This window comes from Lottia gigantea (genome assembly GCF_000327385.1).
Source record: "Lottia gigantea unplaced genomic scaffold LOTGIsca_30, whole genome shotgun sequence".
NCBI classification, from domain to species: Eukaryota; Metazoa; Mollusca; class Gastropoda; family Lottiidae; genus Lottia; species Lottia gigantea.
The window spans coordinates 340,393-362,586 of NW_008708987.1; the positions used below are offsets into that span (position 1 = coordinate 340,393).

Consider the following 22,194-nt stretch of genomic DNA (forward strand, 5'->3'; position numbering starts at 1 on the left):
TGAGTCCTTTAAAAAGAGACAAATTGACTGTCCTTTTTGGAGATATTTCTTCTGCAATACTCTATTAGCTCTTTGATATTTATTTCAATTTCCCTTATCACTTTTCAAGTGACATTGATATATAGTTAGTTTACAATTCATAGAAAGTGAGCTAGAATGTGTATCCAGGGACACTGATAGCATCGATTTGCACCATTCCAGTTTTCAGTCAGACATCTGTGGTTGTTGCTATTCCACTAAACCCAAGTGGTTCATAATAGCAGTCACAAAGATCACAATATTATTAGCAGCTTTTGCAAGAGTGATGTCCTAAAAGTCTTAGTGGGATTGACATCTGATTGAAAATTGGATTGGTGTATATCAGTGTCCCGAACACACATAAAAAGTTGAGAAAACCTTTTTTACAATCTATTTAACAGTCAAGGTTTATTTTAGGGGAATGAGATGTCAAATTGTCATTTAGCAAAGTGCTTTGATGAAATTGAGCTCTATCAAATGATAAATGCAAATGTCTGGCAGAAATTTTCCTTTCAAAAGGCAAGGCATTATTCATACAGATTAAAATGTGAATGAAAAAATGAGGCAAATCTTTGACAAATATTCTTTAATAATTCATTAAAATAACAATATTTACGCACATTGATGGCAAATTTTGTTTGTATTTTTCAAGAACTAATACATTTTATTTCAGGCCTTATATAGTTTGCCTGAAATCTATTTTACATTCTTAACTTTCTTTTTATCTTTTCCAAACATGACGTATACTTTGACTTTCTCTAGATAAGAAACTGAATATGTGTGATTGGAAGAGTTCTTTGTAAACTTATAGGTGTTCTCTGTTCATATATTAGATTCAGTTTTTGTTCATTTACAAAAGCTAACCTAAAACTAGTCTTGAATGTAGCTTTCACAGCACAAATCATTTCAGATCTTACAGAATTCTTGAATGCAAATTCATTTTCATGTCCAACTGCTTTTTGTCAATAATGGGTAAGCCTATTTCACCAATCACTTCATTCACGAATCATTTAAACCTCTTATGAGCCTTGTTTCCACTGTCAAATTGTTTAGGTTTTGAGTTCTTGAATTCCTTAGAATCCTTTCTAGGGTGTCTCTGTTTTGAACTGTTGGAAGAATTCATTCTCGGAATTTTCCTCTTCTTCATCTTATCTTTCAGACTTTTCTTGGCTTTCATTCCTTGAAAACTATGTCTCACACTGTTAGATGGTTGGTTGAATTTTTTCTTTGGTCTGAACGGTCGAGATGATTCTATCTGTCTGTCTTTATCTTGGTAATAAATGTTAAGGAATAAAAATGGAGAATAATGATAAAAACTAGTAAAGGAGACAACAGAGATTTCTATTTTAAAATCCTGTTTGCTAGAATTCAGTTTCAAAGTGCAGGCCCGAGATCTGGTGGTACCTGGGCACCTGTACATGAATACAAAACTACATATGGTTCTTACATGGAAATAATATTCGACTTATTAAATCGAGGCTGTGAACTACGTTTGTGTATGTTATTTTAAGTCGAAGAAGAGATTTGAAATGGTTATCAACTACATTCATGTGTGTTATTTCCATGTTAGAACTATAGTAGTTTCGTATGCTGTACACGTTGACAGTCTCAAACTAATGACAGGGGGTGAAAGATAATGCCATTGTCTTGTCGAATTTCCTCACATACAGTACAAGCAAAGATTAATACTTCTGCTCTGAGAAAGTACAAAGGGAAAACTTTATATAAAAATTGATGCCACTGCCAAATTAGAATTAGGTACAGAAAAGTACAAGACTTAATGCTGTTCTGAGCTACAAAATATAAACAGTTTCAAGGAAAAACCTTATGATAGTTTGTTAGTCGTATACAAGACAAATATGATCAACTAAAAAGGATATTTGAACTTTTTTAGGTTCTCTCAAACATCTTTTAACTCTTATTTCTCTTTTCTTTAATCCTGTTCCATCTAATTTTAAAGCTAGCTCAACTTGGTCTTTTTTCTGCAATACAAAATTTAATAGTTAAATAAATATTTTAGTAGTTTGAAAGGGACTGTAAACAGTGGCGGAGCCAAAGGGGGCACGCCCCCTCGCAGCCTTGAAAGCAAGTTTTTGGGGCAAAAATCTCATAACTAGTTAAAAATTCGGACAATCTCGGATATTTTGCTCCCTCCTCGGACGTAAACCTGGCACCGCCACTGACTGTAAAGAGGTTTCTAAACTTTTTATCTGTATCACGGACAATGATAGCATAAATTTCAACCATTCGAGATGTCGCTGTTGCAAAAGCTGCTATTAATATCTAAAGTCCTTTGCAATAGTGACGTCTTTAAACAGTTAGTTTATGAAAGCTATATTATATGATATTAAACTAAGAATTATACACTTACTTTAAAAGCAACATAGCAGAAACCTTTACCAAGCCCTGTTTTATTGTCCCGAATAATTCTGACATTTTCAACTTCACCACAAACTTTAAATATTTCTCGTATATCTTCTTCTCCTATACCTACAATCAAAATATCATAATTATTATATTAGCTAGACACACTCTCAAAATGGATGTAAATTTTATGAACTAGTCGCAGATTGGCAGCTGATTTGCCTATTTGGTGTGCCTGTTCTTCCCAGATAGCTGCTGTTGATTTGGCTCTAGGGCAGCTCAATGTATGAAAATATCCAAGCCTCTGATGGACATTAAGAATAGCTGAACTATAGTGTGTCATTTAATTTTGTTCAAAGTGCAATATTTGCAAATAATAAATTAATTCAATAGTTTGCTCACTGTTATATCAACTGTTAGTCAAGCAACGATGTTTGAGCACATCCAAAACATTTCAAAACATGCACCCATGAGCAATCTCTTTTATTTTGTTGTTTAAGTATTAATGAAAACAATTTAAATCTGGATTATAAAGTTTCATTTTTGTACCTCAAAATAAAATAGGCTGCTTGTGTTTACGTTTTGAATCAAACCCCAAATATCTTTTTTACTTACCAAATGGTAGATTTCCAACAAAAATTGACTTGTTATGGTTGGCCTATAAATGTAACATATATTTATCAATAAATAAGAGATTAAAGCTTACACTGTGCTTCAGGCTTTGGTTTATCTTAGAAGTCAGTGATTCAGAATTTATAAAACTCTTTGATAATATCAAAATATCAACTGCCATTGTGTTCAAATTGTTCATTTGCATATCTGTAGATCCAGGACTTCTATCTAAAAGTTAATCTGATCAATCAAAGTGACTTCATTCCTCCTTGGGTGGGGCTTAACTGGGGGAGTTAACAACAGGTTATGTCTGTTCCAGGTGTCAATCAAACTGTGTGGAATTCCTACAAGCAGAACTAGCCAATCAAGCACTAGCATAGTTTCCAAGGTATTTGGTCAATAACTGTAACTCCAGTAAAAGTTTCTACCCACCTTTGGATTGGCTGTTGAAATATCAACGCGTAAATGATGTCCATCAATTTCTTTACCATTCCTTTTAAAACATAAAATATACAGATTAGGAGAACCTTTAAATTTTAAATCAGAAAAAAAACCAATATTTATACTTGTTTCATTTCTGGATACCAGTGTACTGGTTGAAAAGATGTTAGCTATCTGAAATTGGGATATATTAATAAAAACTAAATAATTTCATTTATTCAAATCAAGCAATTTAAATCTTCTCGTATAAGTATATGGTATACAAAACTTACATAAAAAGTGCTTTTTCTGCTGAAAACTCTTCTTTATAACAAACATAAGCTATCATATTATCTCGCTCAGGGTGGAACTCTTTTCTACAAAAGAAATATTTCTATATGAAAGCACTGGCTATTGTTATTTGGTACTACTTACTGCAAAATGTCTGCCATTGAAAGCAAATTCAAAGTGGGTTCGTGTATTTTATTCTAATATTTACAAAATTTCTGTTGCAATACTGAGCGGGAATCAAATGATGTTTCTTACAGCGTATGACTTTAAGGTTATTTGATATTACTTAGTAACGACTACGTCACCCACTAAACATCGTAGTTACGTGGCTGGTGGAAAAGAGTAATCAATGAAGAAAAGAAAAACTTACTTTATGACGGCAACACGTTTAGAAGTTGTCAAATCTTTAGTAGGCTGAAAATATACAGAACATCTTTGAAAGATTTAAGAAATACATCTAATAAAAAAGTAAATTTAGCTTATAACTGGAACACTAAAATCTTAAAGTTTTTTTTAGAAAATAATATTTGTTATTTTTGTAAAATTAGTTCTATATACTTACTGGACATCTAAACCGTAAACTCTCTACAGCACCATATTTACCAAATAACTTCTTTAATTTCTAAAAAGATACCACAGATTTTAATAAGCATTGGTTCCAAACCAAATTCCTAGTACTTCTTTGTTACTTATCTTTTTAAACCCAATTGACTGCATAAGAGCAATACAAGCCAGGTCATAGCGCAAGACAAGTTCAAATTTGGCAAAGGAGTCTGGGTGGATTTACAAATAATAACAGAAGAAAAAGACACTTCTTAAATTAGATCATACAGCTTTTACCTCTACTATGCTATCTTAAACAACATGTAATTTATTGTTGATTATTATAGCAAAATATGTAATTTTTGTTCAAGAGGCCTTTCGGTGATGTAACATTCAGAAAAGGGAATTCAGGAATATTTACTTACTGTTTTATGAGCTAATGATAATGGTAAATTGCCAATAAATATTGTTCTATGATCTTTACTGGTATCATGCTTTCTGGATTCTTTACTAGCCACTCTTCTAGCAGCTCCAGTTAGTTTACTCCAGTGTACTGGTTTTTCGGTCGAGTCCTCCCTACAAACAAAATTGTACTTTTAAAGAAATATTACCTGTAAAAATTAACATAAGATTAAATTGACAACCTCTGTCAATAAGAGTCAGATGTAAGTGATCATTGAATTCATTTCTGGAACTTTTTGGAAGTGTACACAGCAAAGCGTTTCTCGCTTCTTATCCGGAAAAATATGAATCTGCAACCCATTTCTATTTCCGGAAGTCTTACATCTCTGAAGAGTATATTTTCATCAGTGGTCTTCCCTGGTGTCATAGCTATACAACAGAATCTCTGTAACTGGGGTGGTGCTATCAGTGTCTTCTATACACATAAAACAGTTATATAAAAAAAAAATTCACGATCCCTTGAGCACTCTGTCATTATAAATATGATAATTGGTAACTACTTGTGACAATGTTTAAAACACCCTTGGATTAGTATATGAACACAATTTTATGGATAACAATTACTTTAATAAATAACGTTTCGACGATGATGCTTTCGTCTTTATCAAGCAATAATACAAAATAAAATACCCTTGGATGACATTCATCAGACATAGAGGGACTTGATTGGTTATTAAAGTCTAATCATTAACCCTTTTTGGCTTCTTGACAACAGCACTTACTCTCCTTCTGTTCCCAAGGTTTTAATTGACTCAGGTTCTTCAATTTCTTTTTCCTTAACTTTTTCTTTAAATTTTTCTTCATCTATCTTTTGTTTCTTCTTTTTTATTTCTTTCTCTTCTTCAATATGTCTTTTCTTTTTCACTGGTTTCTGAAATTAGAAAAATACTATACATGTTCATACAAGTTTAAATTTGGAAAAAAACTTATTTCGGAAAGCAAAGATTGAAAAAGTGAGATTAGACTTGCTTTGCCCCTAACCCCCTCTCAATTTTGTATCACTTTACATAGGGAAAGAAAAGCCTCAGAGCCACCCTCTACACTTCTGTAGCCCTTACCTGCCCCACCCCTACCTATTTACTTATAGAAAGGACACTGTACTTCACTAGCATACAATCCAATCAAATCGGTCATTTACAAACTTCCATGATACAAGAACGGTGACTATTGCAATCAATTTATAAGTAAGCTTACACTGTGAAGGTGATATTTCTTAAGACTGAACAGTTATATTACCTTTTCTTTTTCATTTATATTGACGTCAGGTTTCTTGACATTTTCTTTCTGTGGTTCTGGAGGTTTAGCTTTCACAGTGAAAAGAGCAGCTAACTTCTTATTTTCTTTCACTTTTGATTTGGACTTCGTTAAACCAGCCGCCACTTGACCAAGAACATAGTCTGTCATTTTGAACTATAACAAACAATCGAGAGTTAAATTTCAGTGGTAAATTTATTATAACCAAGAACTTACTCCTTTCCCTGTCTCATGACCCATATCATATATTAAAGGGACAGATGCCACACCTGTTCTTTTAAGCCTCAAAATATCCCCCAAAACCTAGACCTCAAAGCTCTTATAAGTTATAGTCAACTCTCTAGACACTTCCATTCAAAAAATTCTCAAATGTTCTTTACGCTAGGCTTTTTGCGTTTCTCAATTCCGCACCCATCCTCCTCAAAAAAAGAACATATCTACCAACATGAAGGTAAGGGGACAATTAATAGAAGACACAACAAGGGCATTCCATAATAATACAATATGACAGTATGAATTAATTAGGATCCTTGGTCATGAGGGGCCAGATCTCAAAAGAGAGTATTATTATTATTATTATTGTACTGGTCATGTCGCTGTATAATCTGCTATCAATGTCGTATCCAAAAGGACAGCAGGTAGGCACAAAGGTCGTTAGGATGCATCCTGATTACATTGACTTAAAAATAAAATACTTGAATAAGATTTTAGAGCAATAGGTGTAAAATAACGAATTGATTTCATAAAAAAGAAAATTTGTTTACGTTTTTCTGAAAGCATGGAGTAACGGGAGCTAACTATTGTTTAAATCTCGATCGTCCAGTCGCAGATTCAGACGTAAGACAACTCGTACCATTACAAGACAACTCAGACCACTTTTGATCAATCTCATTTGAAATTTTTTCAAGGCTTCTTAATGGAGAGGTGTTTAGTTTTCTTCCAATGTGACTTTTTAACTATCCCCAATGGAAAAACACCCAATAACGTTTTTCATAAAACATAAGCGGCCGATCCAGAGAAATGTCAAGTGGGATTTTCTTTACTTATGTAAAATAAGAGATTTGAAAGAGTGGGGAGAGACAAATCCAGGCCAGCTTTATTTCTGTGGACACTGCTTCCAGCAAAATCATCGTCCCCCATTGAACACGAGTAAATAGGCAAGACAGAGGTGGCTCCGTGAGTTAGATGCGTGATAAAAAAAAATGACGCAAAGAGGCCTCTATGCTCTATACGCTTGCTCACTAACTGCCTAATGCCTAATTTGGCTCTCAATTCTGGTGAAGTCTGTTACCCAACCCTCGACTAGGGGTGCAAAGTGGCACTATTTGATAATAAACAAAATACGAAAATTTTAATTATTTTATTACAACAAATAACAAAAATATAACAAAAGTCTCAAAAGAAGTTACAATATAGGCTTATATCTGGCCCGTAAAAAAATAAATATTTAAGCGATTGGGCAGTAGAATAAATCGCAGGATATGAAGATTTTGCATAAAGCAAGAACAAAAGCAGCTTGATGCCAATTTTGATTTTCCTTAATTAGTTGCGTTGTGTTGAGGGATGGGCTTGAATTCTCAACCCGGATATCAAATTATGCCCTACATATACACTGGAATGCGAGATATTCTATGAGGTAATTACATAGAAAGTAGGGCAATTATGTGGCATGAATAGAAGTAGGCCTATAGCAAAAAGGACTTAAATTGCTTACAGATTTCTCCACCCTTCTGAACAAAAGAAAAGTAGGGCAGTATAGAAAAAAAACATTTTTGACAAGGCTGACATTCATGTTAAGCAAAGTAGCCTACTGGAGGCAGGACAAAGTCGCTTTTATGAAAGTTGCACATAACCTCCCCTCGCCCTATCAATTTGCTTCTTCATAGCTTACGCATGTCACTAATTCGTTCCACACGTACGATGACTTGGAGAAATAAATAGTTGGAAAACAGTAGCTATTTACAAAAATTATCCCATAAGTTCATGTTTTTAAAGTTCAATAATTTTCTTCGGAATTAACTAACTATATTTTGACATGTTCCTCATTTTCGATTTTTGAACCATTCTTCTTGCTTGTTCCATGTGAATCTCGCCATCCTCAACTTCATATACGTCTTCACAATCACCAAATGTTGACATGGAGGCCATGGGCAGGGGTGGAGCACAAGCTTCATCATCGTCCTCGGAATCTCCTCCTTTGCTTCTGAACCTCATACTGTTCAAGAGACCCTTCTTCTTGGCCTTTTTCATGAAAGCCCCTGGAGCTGGGGCTGGTGCTTCTTTGTCATATATGGCATTTATGTCGCTTAGTTTGCTCATTCCTGACATCTTGTACGCAAAGCTACTCGGAGCTGCTAACTGGGTCTTATTTTGATGGAGTTGTTTTGACCTAGCACCCTTGGATTTGAAAAGTGCTTGGACTTTTGAAGTTACCGCTTCTTCATCTATGTCAATACCACCTTTCGCTTCCATTTCGGCTGTTACTTCTTTATTCACATCCTCCATCCATTTTTCAAGAGACATTTCCTCTTGGGCTCCCCCAATAATAATTTGAGTCAAAGATTTCGCACCAGTCAAGGGAACATACTGACCGCCAGTGATATACGCAATAGCAGTGAAAAATTCTTTGTAGGGGGTAATACTAGGTTCACAACCAACGGTATATAAAGTTATACCCTTTTGAGCCATAGATCTCACAACTTCCACCGGATCAATATTGTCTGGGCATCCGTTTGGGAATGAATCACCGGATCGATTGCTTAGTCCGTGAGGCGGAGCATCCGAAATCAAAATACAGATTTTCGTGGCCTCTTCTCTCCAACTGAGTTTTAAAACGTCGTGTAAAGCATCTGCAACGGCTTCTGGAGTATCGCCACCACCTGAAGCAGAACAACCATCCAACCATCCTTTCATCGTTTTCACTGACGGAGTAAAGTCGTGAGTCCTGGTTACATAAGTCTTGTCTTGAGGCGGATGATCTCGGTACTCAACCAAAGCTAGATGGATATCACTCTTTTCAGCAGCCACAATTTCCTCGACAATATTTCTGATATTGTCCTGGGCTGTTTTGATATACGAACTCATACTTCCCGTACAGTCCATAGCGAAAGCCAAATCCAAGGTAGTGGCATCATGCTTAGCTAATTGAGGTTGTTGAACGTTTGTCAAATCAGCAGCCATCTTGAGATTTTTATCGCACAATATATAACATAAACAGTGTCCCTTCTTACGTTAAAATTTATTTCTAATGAAATATTTTATCCTCTCACATATATATACTTTCCTAGTAGATCATACGTCATGGTCTAAAAATAGTAAACGACTCATAACATTGGCCACGCTGGTCGATATAAACAACCAAGTTATAGTAGGTTTCTATTTATAAGCAATTAGTATAATATACATTCATCGAAAGATTAAGGGAAGACGAAATGACCCAATCTTAATCGGGGTTGTCTTAACCCTGCTTTACAATGTACGAGTCCCATAGCCCATGGCCTACATATTCCATTATTCATAGTATATATTTGAGTACCATTTACTGCAGGTATAATACAATACAATATACACAATTGAAATCTATTTATCATGTAAAATGTTGCTTTTAGAATCCTTTTTGGTGACATTAAATGAAATGTGAAGCATTTCCTGTCTCTACTAGAGTCAGTTGCCTTCGTTCTTATCATATTGAACAAAAGAAAAATTTGGAAAATACAAGCGATTTTGTTTGGAAGGGGGGGTGGGGGCATTTCTAGGCTTATATTTTGTTTTTCGTCAATGTTATGGAATGCAATTGCAATTACTCAGATGTCTGAGAATCCTTGAATAAGTTTATTAAAATAGACACTGACACAGAAATCGCTTATCTGACAATTTTTCGAACTATTTCTACGTGTGGTGAAATACTTTATAAATGTATGGCGTATTGAACGCCTTGATAATACTTTAAATCACCTTGAATATCCAGACTTTCGAAAATATTTTTGAGAGAGATAAAAATGGACTATCATGATATTATAAGAGGCAATGACAATTGTTCAGGAGGTAAAATATAGGAACGTGTACGCATCTAGTCGGCGTAAGTGCGTAGATACGCTGACAGATATATAATCGTACTGGAGTATACGTCTGTATAACGTTTGGATACGTGCAACCTACTCCATAGTGTTTACCTGTTTACCTGTTATTTGGTCTATTGTAAGCAATAAGTTAGAGGTAGGCTATCGAAAAGGATAATGTATATATACATCTGCGTTTAACTCGGAGATATACCGGTAGGCCCTATACATAATTGTACTGTATTGTACGTACAACCTTTTGCATAGTGGTATTGAACAGGATAATGTAAATGCACGTCTGCGTTTCAGCGTATAAACTTGGAGATTTTATAATATCGCAACGTTCGGTCGGGTGACAATACGTGGTGTAGACTGTACATAATATGAACGCATACATACGTTTATAATATCCTACCTTCTTATCATTGGTATTCACGTATGATCTACACCACAGTAACGTATATACAACATACAATCTAAGCGGTGATATAAACAAAGGTGCTCGCATATCTATAGTGTAGCAAAGTGTAGCCTTTCCTGTGGACAAGTCAGTGCTTTCAGTGTAACTGTTTAGATTCCAGTCATGATGAACGAAACGCAACCGCCACTAGCTAACCATGATAGTGCGATTCTAGATCTGGCATTCGCAATGGATTGTACGGGAAGTATGACACAATATATCGACAATGCTCAAAGAAATATACGAAACATTGTCGAAACTATTGTGTCTGCCGAAAAGAGTGACATTCGTTTAGCTTTGGTTGAGTACCGAGATCATCCGCCTCAAGCCAAAACTTTTGTAACCAGGACTCACGACTTTACTCCATCAGTGAAAACGATGAAAGGATGGTTGAATCTTTGTTATGCTTCAGGTGGAGGCGATGCACCGGAAGCAGTAGCTGATGCCCTAAAGGAGGTGCTCAACTTGTCATGGAGACACGAAGCTACAAAAATATGTGTGCTTATTTCGGATGCTCCGCCCCATGGATTAGGAGATCATGACGACAAATTTCCCAACGGATGTCCCGAAGGGATCGATCCTATGCAAGTTGTCAGAGACATGGCTCAACATTGCATTACATTATATACCGTCGGATGTGAGCCAGCAATTAAACCATATAAAGAATTCTTTTCGGCCATAGCGTTTATGACGGGTGGACAATATGTGCCGTTAGCTGGTGCTAAAGCTTTAACGCAAGTTATTATCGGTGGGGCACAGGAGGAGATTTCTCTCGAAAAGTGGATGGCGGATGTTGACGAAGAAGTCCAAAAAGAGATGGACACAGCCGAAACCGAAGATATCGATATTGCTGTAGTTACGAGAAGAGTTTGTGAAGCTTTACGAGGAAGAGGCGCAAGAGGAAAACAACTTAAAAGAAATGCCCACGCCCTCAGTACAGCTAGCAATAAAGCCAAGAAATGGTCTTCATATACCCAGATCGCTGATGTCAGAAATGAATTTACACCAGAGGCTCCATCGTTTGGTATGGGAAGTGGCGTCTTTGGTGGTCGTGGCGGAAGAGGTTCACGTGGGGGTGGAAGAATGAGAAAATCTTCACGTGGACCCACAGACCGATCAAGAAGTCGTTCACGTGAGCGTAGAAGACGATCTAGAAGTCGTTCACGCGGACGTAGGGACCGATCAAGAAGTCGTTCACGCGGACGTAGCGACCGATCAAGAAGTCGTTCACGCGGACGTAGGGACCGATCAAGAAGTCGTTCACGATCTGGCTCACCAGCAATCACTGGAGAAAATGAAATGTTTACAGTCGAAGAGAATGCAATAGATTTAGGACAAGCTGAACGTTTAGTGCAACGGTCTGTAATGAGAAAAAGGGGTGGGCGAGGTAAACTTCAAACTAGATGAAACATTCCAGAAATCATGTACATAAATATAATACCTCGCCCGGTATTCTCGAAACGATCTTAGCGCTAGGATGGCCTATTTGCTTTATCTTCTAACATTGATTCTAGGACATCCTAGCCCTAAGATCGTTAGCTCCTATTGTAGGCAGGCAACATTATTTTAATGTTTTATATCCATTTAAATCTTGTTACATATCAATATAGCTAAATTATTCTATGTTTTATATACAATTTTAAGTACATTAAAGGGACAGATGTGCCATTTTTTTTACCAATCACACTTTATTCTCAGAAACGGGTTTTTTTTAAGCTAAGCCAATCAGTAATAGTTATCACCTTCGAAATTTTAGCCTTCAAATCCATGTGTGTCCAGAATTATCCGCGTTTGAATGTTTGACTCGTCAATCTAAGATACTCTGTGATATAAAGAAATTGAAATAGTGAGTAACATTCCCAGTTTGAAGTATTTATAAAGGAATAATGCAATTTTTCATACATTTCTAGTACTTCTGAAGACTATTATAAATTTAAGACTGAAATCATCCACACCAAATGCCGCATCTGTACCTTTAATATCACTGTATGTGATAGATATACTTTAACATTTACATACATTACGTAACATGACCTTGTTTATATAAAAACCATAAATCTCAGGGTCTCTATTATTTGAAGGTGTTTGGTGAGAATGGACGAGATATGGTGTCTGGTGTGTGAGATTATCGAAACTGTAGGTAATAAAAGGACCGATCGTTGGATATATATATGTAATGTTATCGATGTTGTTGGAAGATTATTCAGACTCATTGATTAATTGTAATGAACTCGTTTGATTGATATTTATTATCATATTGAATTGATCTTACTATATTTGGTAAAGTTGTGATATTATATTTATATGCTGCTATTATTTGTGTGATTGTAAATAAATTTGTATTACTTCAAATGGTCTGTTCTTATTAATTCTTATCAAAGCTATTTCCCTATGCAGTTTCGAGAGGTTTGGATTGAAAAAGCGCTTATGGGTTCGGTTGGAGAGATATGATTTGGTCCGGCATGGTTCATCTTCACAATGTCAAGCTATCACGAACTTCTACTGATATAAAGCAGGAGTTCGAAATACCTTGGCATCGTGAAGATAGTTACGCACATGTGATAAAATTGCAAAAATTACCCTCATTGCACACTACATAGATTTTACTGTATTCATTAGTCCATTCAGGTGCAGAAATACGGATGTAAATTCCATTCCATTTTATTTCACGTTGTCTTGCTTCGATCTCTGGTTATAAGAAATTACTGTGGTCTAAGTTTCCATATAATCTAAATTAAATGGAGTTACCTACCTTAGATCGTATTTTGATTTAACGAACAGTGACAAGCACCTGTCAATCATGATACATTCATCTGCGCATGTCCGGAACTAAATGATCAGACTGAAATCGAAATAAACCAAGATGGAATGATCGGATTAAAAGTAAATTTTTAAAGTTTATGGCCACTCACTCGAAGTAAAAAGAGATGATGTCGGCAGAAATACTTCGTAGAAACCCTCAGGACGACTTTGAGTTGATTCAGAGGGTTGGAAGTGGTACATATGGCGATGTTTATAAGGTAAGAGTTGATACCTTTTTTTACCAATCCACTCCTCATCTTTGCATTTTTCATAACAAACTTGGTTGAGTCACAGCTGAATATAAGTCTGGGCCTGTATAGATATGTATAGACTAAAATTATCAGTTGGTTGGAGATCAAATATCAGATGTATTGGGCTATGAAATATTTATTGACAGTGTCAAAGATGTCTACTGTCTAATAAAATTAAAATTGATGAAGTATGTAAGACAACCAACAAAGTCATTTTTGTCTTAAGTCTTAGTCTTACGATAGCAAATTTAATTCAAGTGCCCAAATAGCTTGTACCAAGTAACAATACATCTTCTGTGATCAAAAAGTCTAAGTGACATTGGTTTTTGTAGTGTTCAACTGCACTTCTTCACACTACACTACACCAAAAAAACTATTGTAGTATTTAAACAACACTCACAATAACTGGCCTAACTTAATACATTTATAGTTACTGTTTGAAAAGCTTATCTGTGCTATCAAAACAGACAAATGTTGGATCAAAAGTGTTGAATTCAATGCTTTGGTGTAATGCATTAAGATATTTATCAGCAATGCAAACTTACAACAGCCAAAAGATTACGGTATTATTGAATGCTATTATAAAAGCTGAGGCAATGTCATTTTGAATGGTAAAAGCTGATCTTCTTTGGCTTGAATGTTATGGACCATCCCTGATAATTAAAATACTTATTATTGATCGCAAAATAATGAGACAGCCTTCACCAGTTTTTGCTGTAGATGCCACACTAGGTCAAATTGGCTTCCAACATATTTGAAAAGAAATTGTTGTACTACAATGGTCATAAATTCGAGAGCTGTAACATTACGGATTGTTTCAAATGAATAAGCTTAAGGTTATAGTGTCAATTCCTAGTAATAACTAATATTTTATTCCTTATCTTTATAAAAAAAAATATTTACTGAATTGAATTTTAGCAATCATTTTCGTATGAATTTTGAATATCAACTACAAAATACTACTGAGAATATTGGATTGTCTTTGGATCAAATGTAAAATCACTGAATCTTATATTTTTATGGACCCAAAGACATTCTAAGACAAAATACAGTTGAAAATTTGAATATTTATGAAATAAGAGATATAATTCAATTGAAAGTCAATGTAGTCAGAGAGTAGGTCATGTCATTGAATTAATTGACACATAATTTAGTTAACATTGAGAATGATAAAACATATAAGTACAAGTTAAAGATGTGACTGGTTAGATGTAAGGGTCAAGACTGGTATGAACTTCGCTTCACTCATGATATCAATTAATCTATATTAGACATATTTGATTGATGATAATTGACTTGTGATTTTAGTCTTTATTTCGGCAGTTTGATTTTGTTATGAAATAGAATTTTGAATCCAATTTGATACATTAGCTTACTAAATTCAATAACAAAGATTTCTACGAGAAAAACCACCTTCCAAGCAAGAATAATAGGCAAAATTGCCCAGAGTCTTAATCTTTCCGAGATTATCCATTATCCACTGGATCCTAATGCAGATGTAAGATAATCAGTCACAAAATGTCATCAGGTGTTCTTAAAGGGTGACAGTGAGCACGAAGAGGATTACCACAATGCTTATGTACTTAGATTGTAGTAGTATATTAGATATAACTGTAAGAATTAATCCTGCCTGCCAGCAATGTCATTGAATGTAATTTTAATAGCAAAATAACATTATTCAGTCTCTTATCCTAAGGTTATTTAATCTTACTTAAAATTCAAATACATGTAGTACAAAACTAGATCCCTAGAACTAGATCTACAACAATTTCAAATATATTTTCTGTAATCTGATATTTTTGGTATTGTTGTCTATGGTTAGTATAGACTATCTATGTTTTAAATCTTTTCCTTTCTTTTTAGAGACTTTTTCTATGTTTTAGTTTATCCTGGCCAGAAATTCTGTTGCATAGTGACATGAGGTTTGTAGAAGTGTCAGCATACCTTGCCATTCTACTGCAGCTCAAATTACCAGTGAGCAACCTTGAGATCTTGTAACATTGATCTCACTAATTAACAGAAAACACAAGGGAATATTATTATGGTCTATGGTATAACACTTCTTTAATAACAAAGTACATAATGTTTCAACACAATTTAGATGTGTCTTCATCCGATGAAATGTTGTTAAAATCTTATAGAAATCACCAATTCTTTATATTCATTGAAGATTTCTCGAGAAATTTCTTAAGTCTCACTGATTTAGTTTCCACCAACAAAAATCAATATCGTAAAGGATTGATAATGGAGGAGGATTTCTAATCATCAGACTGGATTTTAATTTTTTGCCTCACTGTTTACATTTGATTGAAATTAATCAAGTTCTACATCCTGTTTTGTATCTCATTTGAATGATTGAATGACATGGAGTTTTACATCCAAATATTAGCGCTTTAGGCAAATGAATGGAGAGATATGGTTGTATGCTGCTGTGTACTGCTCTTTATATGGCTTCAGGAATGCATTGAATCTAAAGTCCTACTGCTCTGTCCCTTAACTGACTTCTGAATATGAAATTTCCTAATTTTTTGCTCCTATTGTTGAAATTGCTGGAAGAGTCTTGCACGCTAAAGTCCAACGCCTTATTTGTCTAAAACTAGCGACGTCTTGGCATGTGCAATGAGGGAAATTTATCATAATAGTGATGACCAATCAGTCTGTAGGCTTATATAACCCAATGACAAAGCTAAAAGGAAATAGTTTAAAGAAAGTGGACATTCATTGAGATTTGAAAATGAATCAAACATCCTGAAGGGTTCATTGAGTTCAAGGTATTAGACGCAGTTTGACATTGTGAAGATGAGGAAGGTATTTGACAATAATAATATATATATTGGCCAGATTCAATTGATGACGATAATTGGTCACTCGTTAGTCATCATTAGGTCTATTATTAATTGATATTATTCATTGATATATTGAAACAATCATGACCAGCTGATTTATATCTTCAAGTAATTAATTAAGAGGGCTCTTGGAAGGATTGTCAAGAAGTTTTCTTTATGATATTATCACTCCAAATTCCTTTTATATAAGCTACAATGTCTACAAATTTTGAATTTCAGATAGTCTCAACTGGGTTTGGCATCATTCCTACTTTGGCCAAGATATAGATTCCAACTTCAGAAGGGACACAGGCTCAAAGTGGGTCTGTTGTCTGCAAATGTTGAATTTTCCATAGTCTCAACTGGGTTTGACATCTCAATTCTGTAATTATTTGAGGAAATATTTGTACATCATTCTAACTTGGGTTTTTACAAGATTCTTTGCTGGATTTTCACACTTTTTGTGTACAAAATTTTTTATTTCATTTATGGAATTTCATTAAATTTTTCAATTTTCATTTATTTAAACATTCCACCAAGATTGTGACAGGTTAATGGAAATATTGGTAGCTTTAAGTTTAACATTGAATTGCTTTTATGAAATATTAAATCATATCATATCATATCTTCTTGTAGCAAATAGGGCCTCATTATAAGTCGTTATCCAATTTACTCAAACAGATATAAAACATAACAACAAGTTGTGCATAGCTATAATGTCATGTTATCTCATTGCCTAGTTTTTTGGCTACTTAAACTTCGACTTCCTATTGTACAGTTAACATCTCATATTACAGCTTATTAAAAAGAAAGTTCATTGTAATAATTTACATATGTAATGTTCTCAATTACTAGACTAGTTTGTACTTATAACTACAGAAGTCATAGTTCTAGATCCTTGTTCTCGTTTACATTTTTAGATAAAATCAAATCAAAACAACTAATAATTTTCCTACTGTTGTTCTCAAAAGATTTTCCTTTTTTGATCAAATTTATAATTAGATTTATGCCTCACTTCTGTCTCAAAAGGATATTGTCTTCTTGATATTTACAGTAAAAGCTGATAGATTTTATTGCTTGAATATTGGCCAATTTGATATTACTAAATGTACACAAACAACATGAGAGTAATACAGTAAATCGATGTACTAGTATCTGTTCTCTTGTTGGCTAGGTATCAAGTGTTATGATACACCAGTACATACCATAAGATATTTCAAATACCACAAGTCCACATTCTATATGTTTATATACAATTCATGTTTATTGTTATTGCTCAGTCTTGGCTGAAGTAAAGTCACATCAATTTTAAAGATCCACTTTGATGGAAAATTATAGACTCTTTATTGAATACCCATGTCCTTCATCCTGTTGACAAATAGTTTGATTCAGACAAATTATAGGGCATTCTCTATAGTATATTAGTTTTCTAAATGTACACAGTCATACTGTTTGGGGTGAAGGGGAGGGGGCATATTTGACAAATGAATCGTGAGCCTTGAAGTACATTTATTTAAGCACCAGTACGGTATTATTAAATCAATCAAGTGTTCTTATTCCTTGAATATAGCCAGACATAAGAACTTTGCCCTATAACCTACTCTATAAATATTCAGTGCCTTATGAATAAGCCTATATTTTTTTTTAAATTTCTTACAGGCTAAAGACCTAAGCAGTGGAGAACTAGCTGCTATTAAAGTCATCAAATTAGAGCCAGGTAAGCTTCTACTACTCTTAAATCTGACAATGAGCTGTTTAAACTGGTGTATACACTGGCATTATAGTGATTCCTGGCATAAAAAGAACCAATTTGACGATGTGCAAGGCTGGATATAATTTGGCGGGCAACATAAAACACCCCTAATTTTAAATGGGCTCTTCCAATCATACATCATCAGTCATACAGTATGCTATTGATAGAAAGTATGCATGTGTAGAAGAGTTCAATAGAAATTTAAGATGTGTCAAGTAGATGACTGGCACTCTATATCATGCCTTGGCAACCTTCTTGCAGAGAGCATCTTAGAGAACTAATTTGTGTTCTTTGTGGTAAATTGATGTCTCTTTGACTATCTCAATAGGCCATGATTTTTTATAATAATGACTGCCAATAGGGAACAGCAAGGACCGACCGATGCATGAGAATCTTGACATCTCTTTCTTTTACTGACTGATGGTGGTGTTTGTTTATCTCAGTAAGAAGCTTATGATTATTTATAATGATGATATTTTGTCAGGTGATGATTTCGCTGTCATTCAACAAGAGATTATTATGATGAAAGATTGTAAAAATGAGAACATTGTAGCTTACTATGGTAGTTATTTAAGGTAATTATTTCTTCATATTGCACCGCTTTTAAAGGTTATTCCCACCTGGTTTCCCCTGTCACTAAAAATCATCTTGTTGTTCAGATGGAACAATAAACCATGGCCCTGTGTGGCACAGGCTGTGCACATTAAAGATCCTTCGATCCCAGCTATTTCCGCTGTCCTGGCAAACTTTCCCTTGTAGCACACTGCATGGCATTGTTTGAATAAAATGAAACAGTGTTTTTTGAATTTATTGATGTGGGATGTGGTTTAAACAATATGGAATATTTATATTTAATAACTGTGTAATATCTGTAATTTAGGAGAGATAAACTATGATAGCTATAGAATATTTATATATAATAACTGTGTAATATCTGTATTGTAGGAGAGATAAACTATGGATAGCTATAGAATATCTATATATAATAACTGTGTAATATCTGTATTGTAGGAGAGATAAACTATGGATAGCTATAGAATATTTATATATAATAACTGTGTAATATTTGTATTGTAGGAGAGATAAACTATGGATAGCTATAGAATATTTATATATAATAACTGTGTAATATTTGTATTGTAGGAGAGATAAACTATGGATAGCTATAGAATATTTATATATAATAACTGTGTAATATCTGTATTGTAGGAGAGATAAACTATGGATAGCTATAGAATATCTATATATAATAACTGTGTAATATTTGTATTGTAGGAGAGATAAACTATGATAGCTATAGAATATTTATATATAATAACTGTGTAATATCTGTATTGTAGGAGAGATAAACTATGGATAGCTATAGAATATTTATATATAATAACTGTGTAATATTTGTATTGTAGGAGAGATAAACTATGATAGCTATAAAATATCTATATATAATAACTGTGTAATATTTGTATTGTAGGAGGGATAAACTATGAATAGCTATAGAATATCTATATATAATAACTGTGTAATATTTGTATTGTAGGAGAGATAAACTATGATAGCTATAGAATATCTATATATAATAACTGTGTAATATTTGTATTGTAGGAGAGATAAACTATGGATAGCTATAGAATATTTATATATAATAACTGTGTAATATTTGTATTGTAGGAGAGATAAACTATGGATAGCTATAGAATATCTATATATAATAACTGTGTAATATTTGTATTGTAGGAGAGATAAACTATGATAGCTATAGAATATTTATATATAATAACTGTGTAATATCTGTATTGTAGGAGAGATAAACTATGGATAGCTATAGAATATTTATATATAATAACTGTGTAATATTTGTATTGTAGGAGAGATAAACTATGGATAGCTATGGAATATTGTGGTGGAGGGTCTATGCAAGATATTTATCATAGTAAGTATCTTTATTGAAATATCAGTTAGGTTTGTATTACTATGACTACTGGTAACTGAGCATAATCAAAACACGGTGGGAATTCCTGCAATATGTTTATGAGTTTATGAGTACGATACCGGTAGTCCCTACTTGTGACCTAGGCCAGTGCTTCTAAAAGAGCGTTTCTCTCATAAAACCGGTACCCAAAACGTTTTTTAAAGAAACAAGACAGGGAAAGTACAGCCAAAGGATATATGTTTGAAGCATAACTCCAACTTGTCCATTTTTTACATCCAGACAGTGTAGGGTGCATATTATTTACAAATTATCTAGAATTACTTGAGAAAGGTGCGCGTTCTATTCACAATTATATGGTATAAGAAGATTAAGGTTGTGATAATAGACAGTCAACAAACAATAACAGTTTAAACCTTGTATTGCCCAGAAACAATGTAGAAATACTTGTTTTTTCAGTAACTGGACCATTACAAGAACCACAGATTGCCTTTCTGTGTCGGGAAACATTGAAAGGTTTATTATATCTACATAGAAAGGGAAAGATGCATAGAGATATTAAGGTTTGTTTTTATAGCTTTAGAAATTCGATTGATGGCAATGCTTCAATTCATGTATTTTTCAAAACTCAATAGGGAACAGTTATCATAGATTTTATTATCTGACATTTTTTTTTCTCTATGAACTATGATAAATGAGTTATAAATTCAAGTATTGGAGTAACCTTTTAGAATCTAATTGGCAATTCTCTTTGATATTACAGGGTGCTAATATATTATTAACAGATGAAGGAGATGTTAAATTAGGTAGGTTTATTATAGTCTAAGTTTAAAGGGGGTAATGTTAAGGGGTTGTGGAGGGCCTTATGACTCGTGAATGCACGTGGATGCTCTAAAAGGCATGTTGAAGCTTTTAATGCTGAGTTGTAAAACCCAGTAGTAGATTTGCATCAGTTGTCATAGACGAGTGGTTCTGTTTCATTTCACAAGTGAAACCCTCCTTAAAACTTTTATCTTTATCTTAGCTCTATATAATTTTTAGGCTTGCTTAATGTCATAATATTTTCATTTCATTTAGTTTGTTCTGTAGTGTTTTTTTTGTATAATAACTTGTAAAGTAGATCAGTAAAATCTTATAAAGCATTGTAATTATGATATTGAAGATCCTCACAATTTGAATGAAAGATATATTTATATTTATCTTTGTCTTACAGCTGATTTTGGTGTATCTGCTCAAATAACAGCTACAATGTGTAAAAGAAAATCTTTTATTGGTACTCCATATTGGTAAGTAATTAATAGAGAATAGAAAATACAGTATCTGACTGTAAATTTTGTACTTGCACCTCCTAGAGCTTAGGTTGGCCCAGGTTTGTCTGGTGTTGTAAGCCCCCGTTTACAATTTTATGGCCCCCATTGCCCCCCACCGATTGTTTCATAAAAATGGCACTGGAGAAGCCCCATTGGTTGTTTGAATTGCACAAAAAACAATGTACCAATTTGTAATAAATTTTGAAACGCTGTCTTGTAATTTCAGGATGGCGCCAGAAGTAGCAGCAGTAGAAAGAAAGGGAGGTTATAATCAACAATGTGATATTTGGGCTGTGGGTATTACAGCTATAGAATTCGCTGAGTTACAACCTCCGATGTTTGATCTCCATCCTATGAGGTGAGTATCCAACCTGAATTTAGCCCCTTTTGGACCCAAGAGCTCTTTCTGAAGTACCCCTGTGGCATCATCATCGTATGATCAAATGCACAAAACTTCTGAATATTTTTTATTTCTTATATGATAAGGTTGTTTTGATTGGTTGATATTTATTGCCTCATACGAAGCTATTTGGATAAAGTGAGTCATGGTCCCATCCCGTCTATTTATTCATGAGAAACACAGAAACTGTGTAAGATACTTGTAAACAGTGCTCAGAAAGTACACTTTCAGCACCTGTTACCTGTGCCTAATGATATAATTTTTATTTCAGAGCATTATTTTTAATGTCCAAAAGTGGTTTTAAACCTCCACAGCTCAAAGATAAAAATAAATGGTGAGTCATTTCATTGTCACCCTTCTTCTGTACAGATATTACTATGGGATAGAGTAAAGCGTTGATTTGTATTACTCATTGCCTTGAGGAAAAAGAATGTTCAAGGCAGT

The 22,194-nt window shown here is 34.0% G+C and overlaps 4 protein-coding genes across 4 annotated transcripts in view; 2 read left to right on the plus strand and 2 right to left on the minus strand.

Moving 5' to 3' along the window:
• Positions 1–1,856: 1,856 nt before the first annotated feature.
• Positions 1,857–6,114, minus strand: LOTGIDRAFT_161597 (hypothetical protein; the record flags this gene model as incomplete). The annotated part of the gene is made up of 10 exons (XM_009057448.1): positions 1,857–2,000; positions 2,390–2,508; positions 2,998–3,040; positions 3,427–3,487; positions 3,708–3,791; positions 4,076–4,119; positions 4,268–4,327; positions 4,674–4,824; positions 5,433–5,581; positions 5,947–6,114. 10 exons carry the CDS (start codon positions 6,112–6,114, stop codon positions 1,857–1,859), a joined length of 1,023 nt encoding a protein of 340 aa, XP_009055696.1.
• Positions 6,115–8,475: 2,361 nt separating this feature from the next.
• On the minus strand, positions 8,476–9,090 carry LOTGIDRAFT_74212 (hypothetical protein; the record flags this gene model as incomplete). Its single annotated transcript, XM_009057427.1, has 1 exon — positions 8,476–9,090. A coding segment is annotated over one exon (615 nt), but the record flags the coding sequence as incomplete, so codon positions are not given.
• Positions 9,091–10,608: 1,518 nt separating this feature from the next.
• On the plus strand, positions 10,609–11,298 carry LOTGIDRAFT_119099 (hypothetical protein; the record flags this gene model as incomplete). The annotated part of the gene is made up of 1 exon (XM_009057449.1): positions 10,609–11,298. A coding segment is annotated over one exon (690 nt), but the record flags the coding sequence as incomplete, so codon positions are not given.
• Positions 11,299–13,412: 2,114 nt separating this feature from the next.
• Positions 13,413–22,194, plus strand: part of LOTGIDRAFT_178509 (hypothetical protein) — a gene marked incomplete at both ends in the record, with an annotated part of 36,327 nt that continues 27,545 nt past the window's right edge. The window contains 9 exons of the mRNA XM_009057450.1: positions 13,413–13,502; positions 18,020–18,077; positions 18,598–18,688; positions 19,979–20,043; positions 20,500–20,603; positions 20,804–20,846; positions 21,254–21,326; positions 21,577–21,708; positions 22,022–22,084. Of these exons, the coding sequence (XP_009055698.1) occupies positions 13,413–13,502; positions 18,020–18,077; positions 18,598–18,688; positions 19,979–20,043; positions 20,500–20,603; positions 20,804–20,846; positions 21,254–21,326; positions 21,577–21,708; positions 22,022–22,084 (719 nt within the window). The remainder of the gene's footprint in view (positions 13,503–18,019; positions 18,078–18,597; positions 18,689–19,978; positions 20,044–20,499; positions 20,604–20,803; positions 20,847–21,253; positions 21,327–21,576; positions 21,709–22,021; positions 22,085–22,194) is intronic.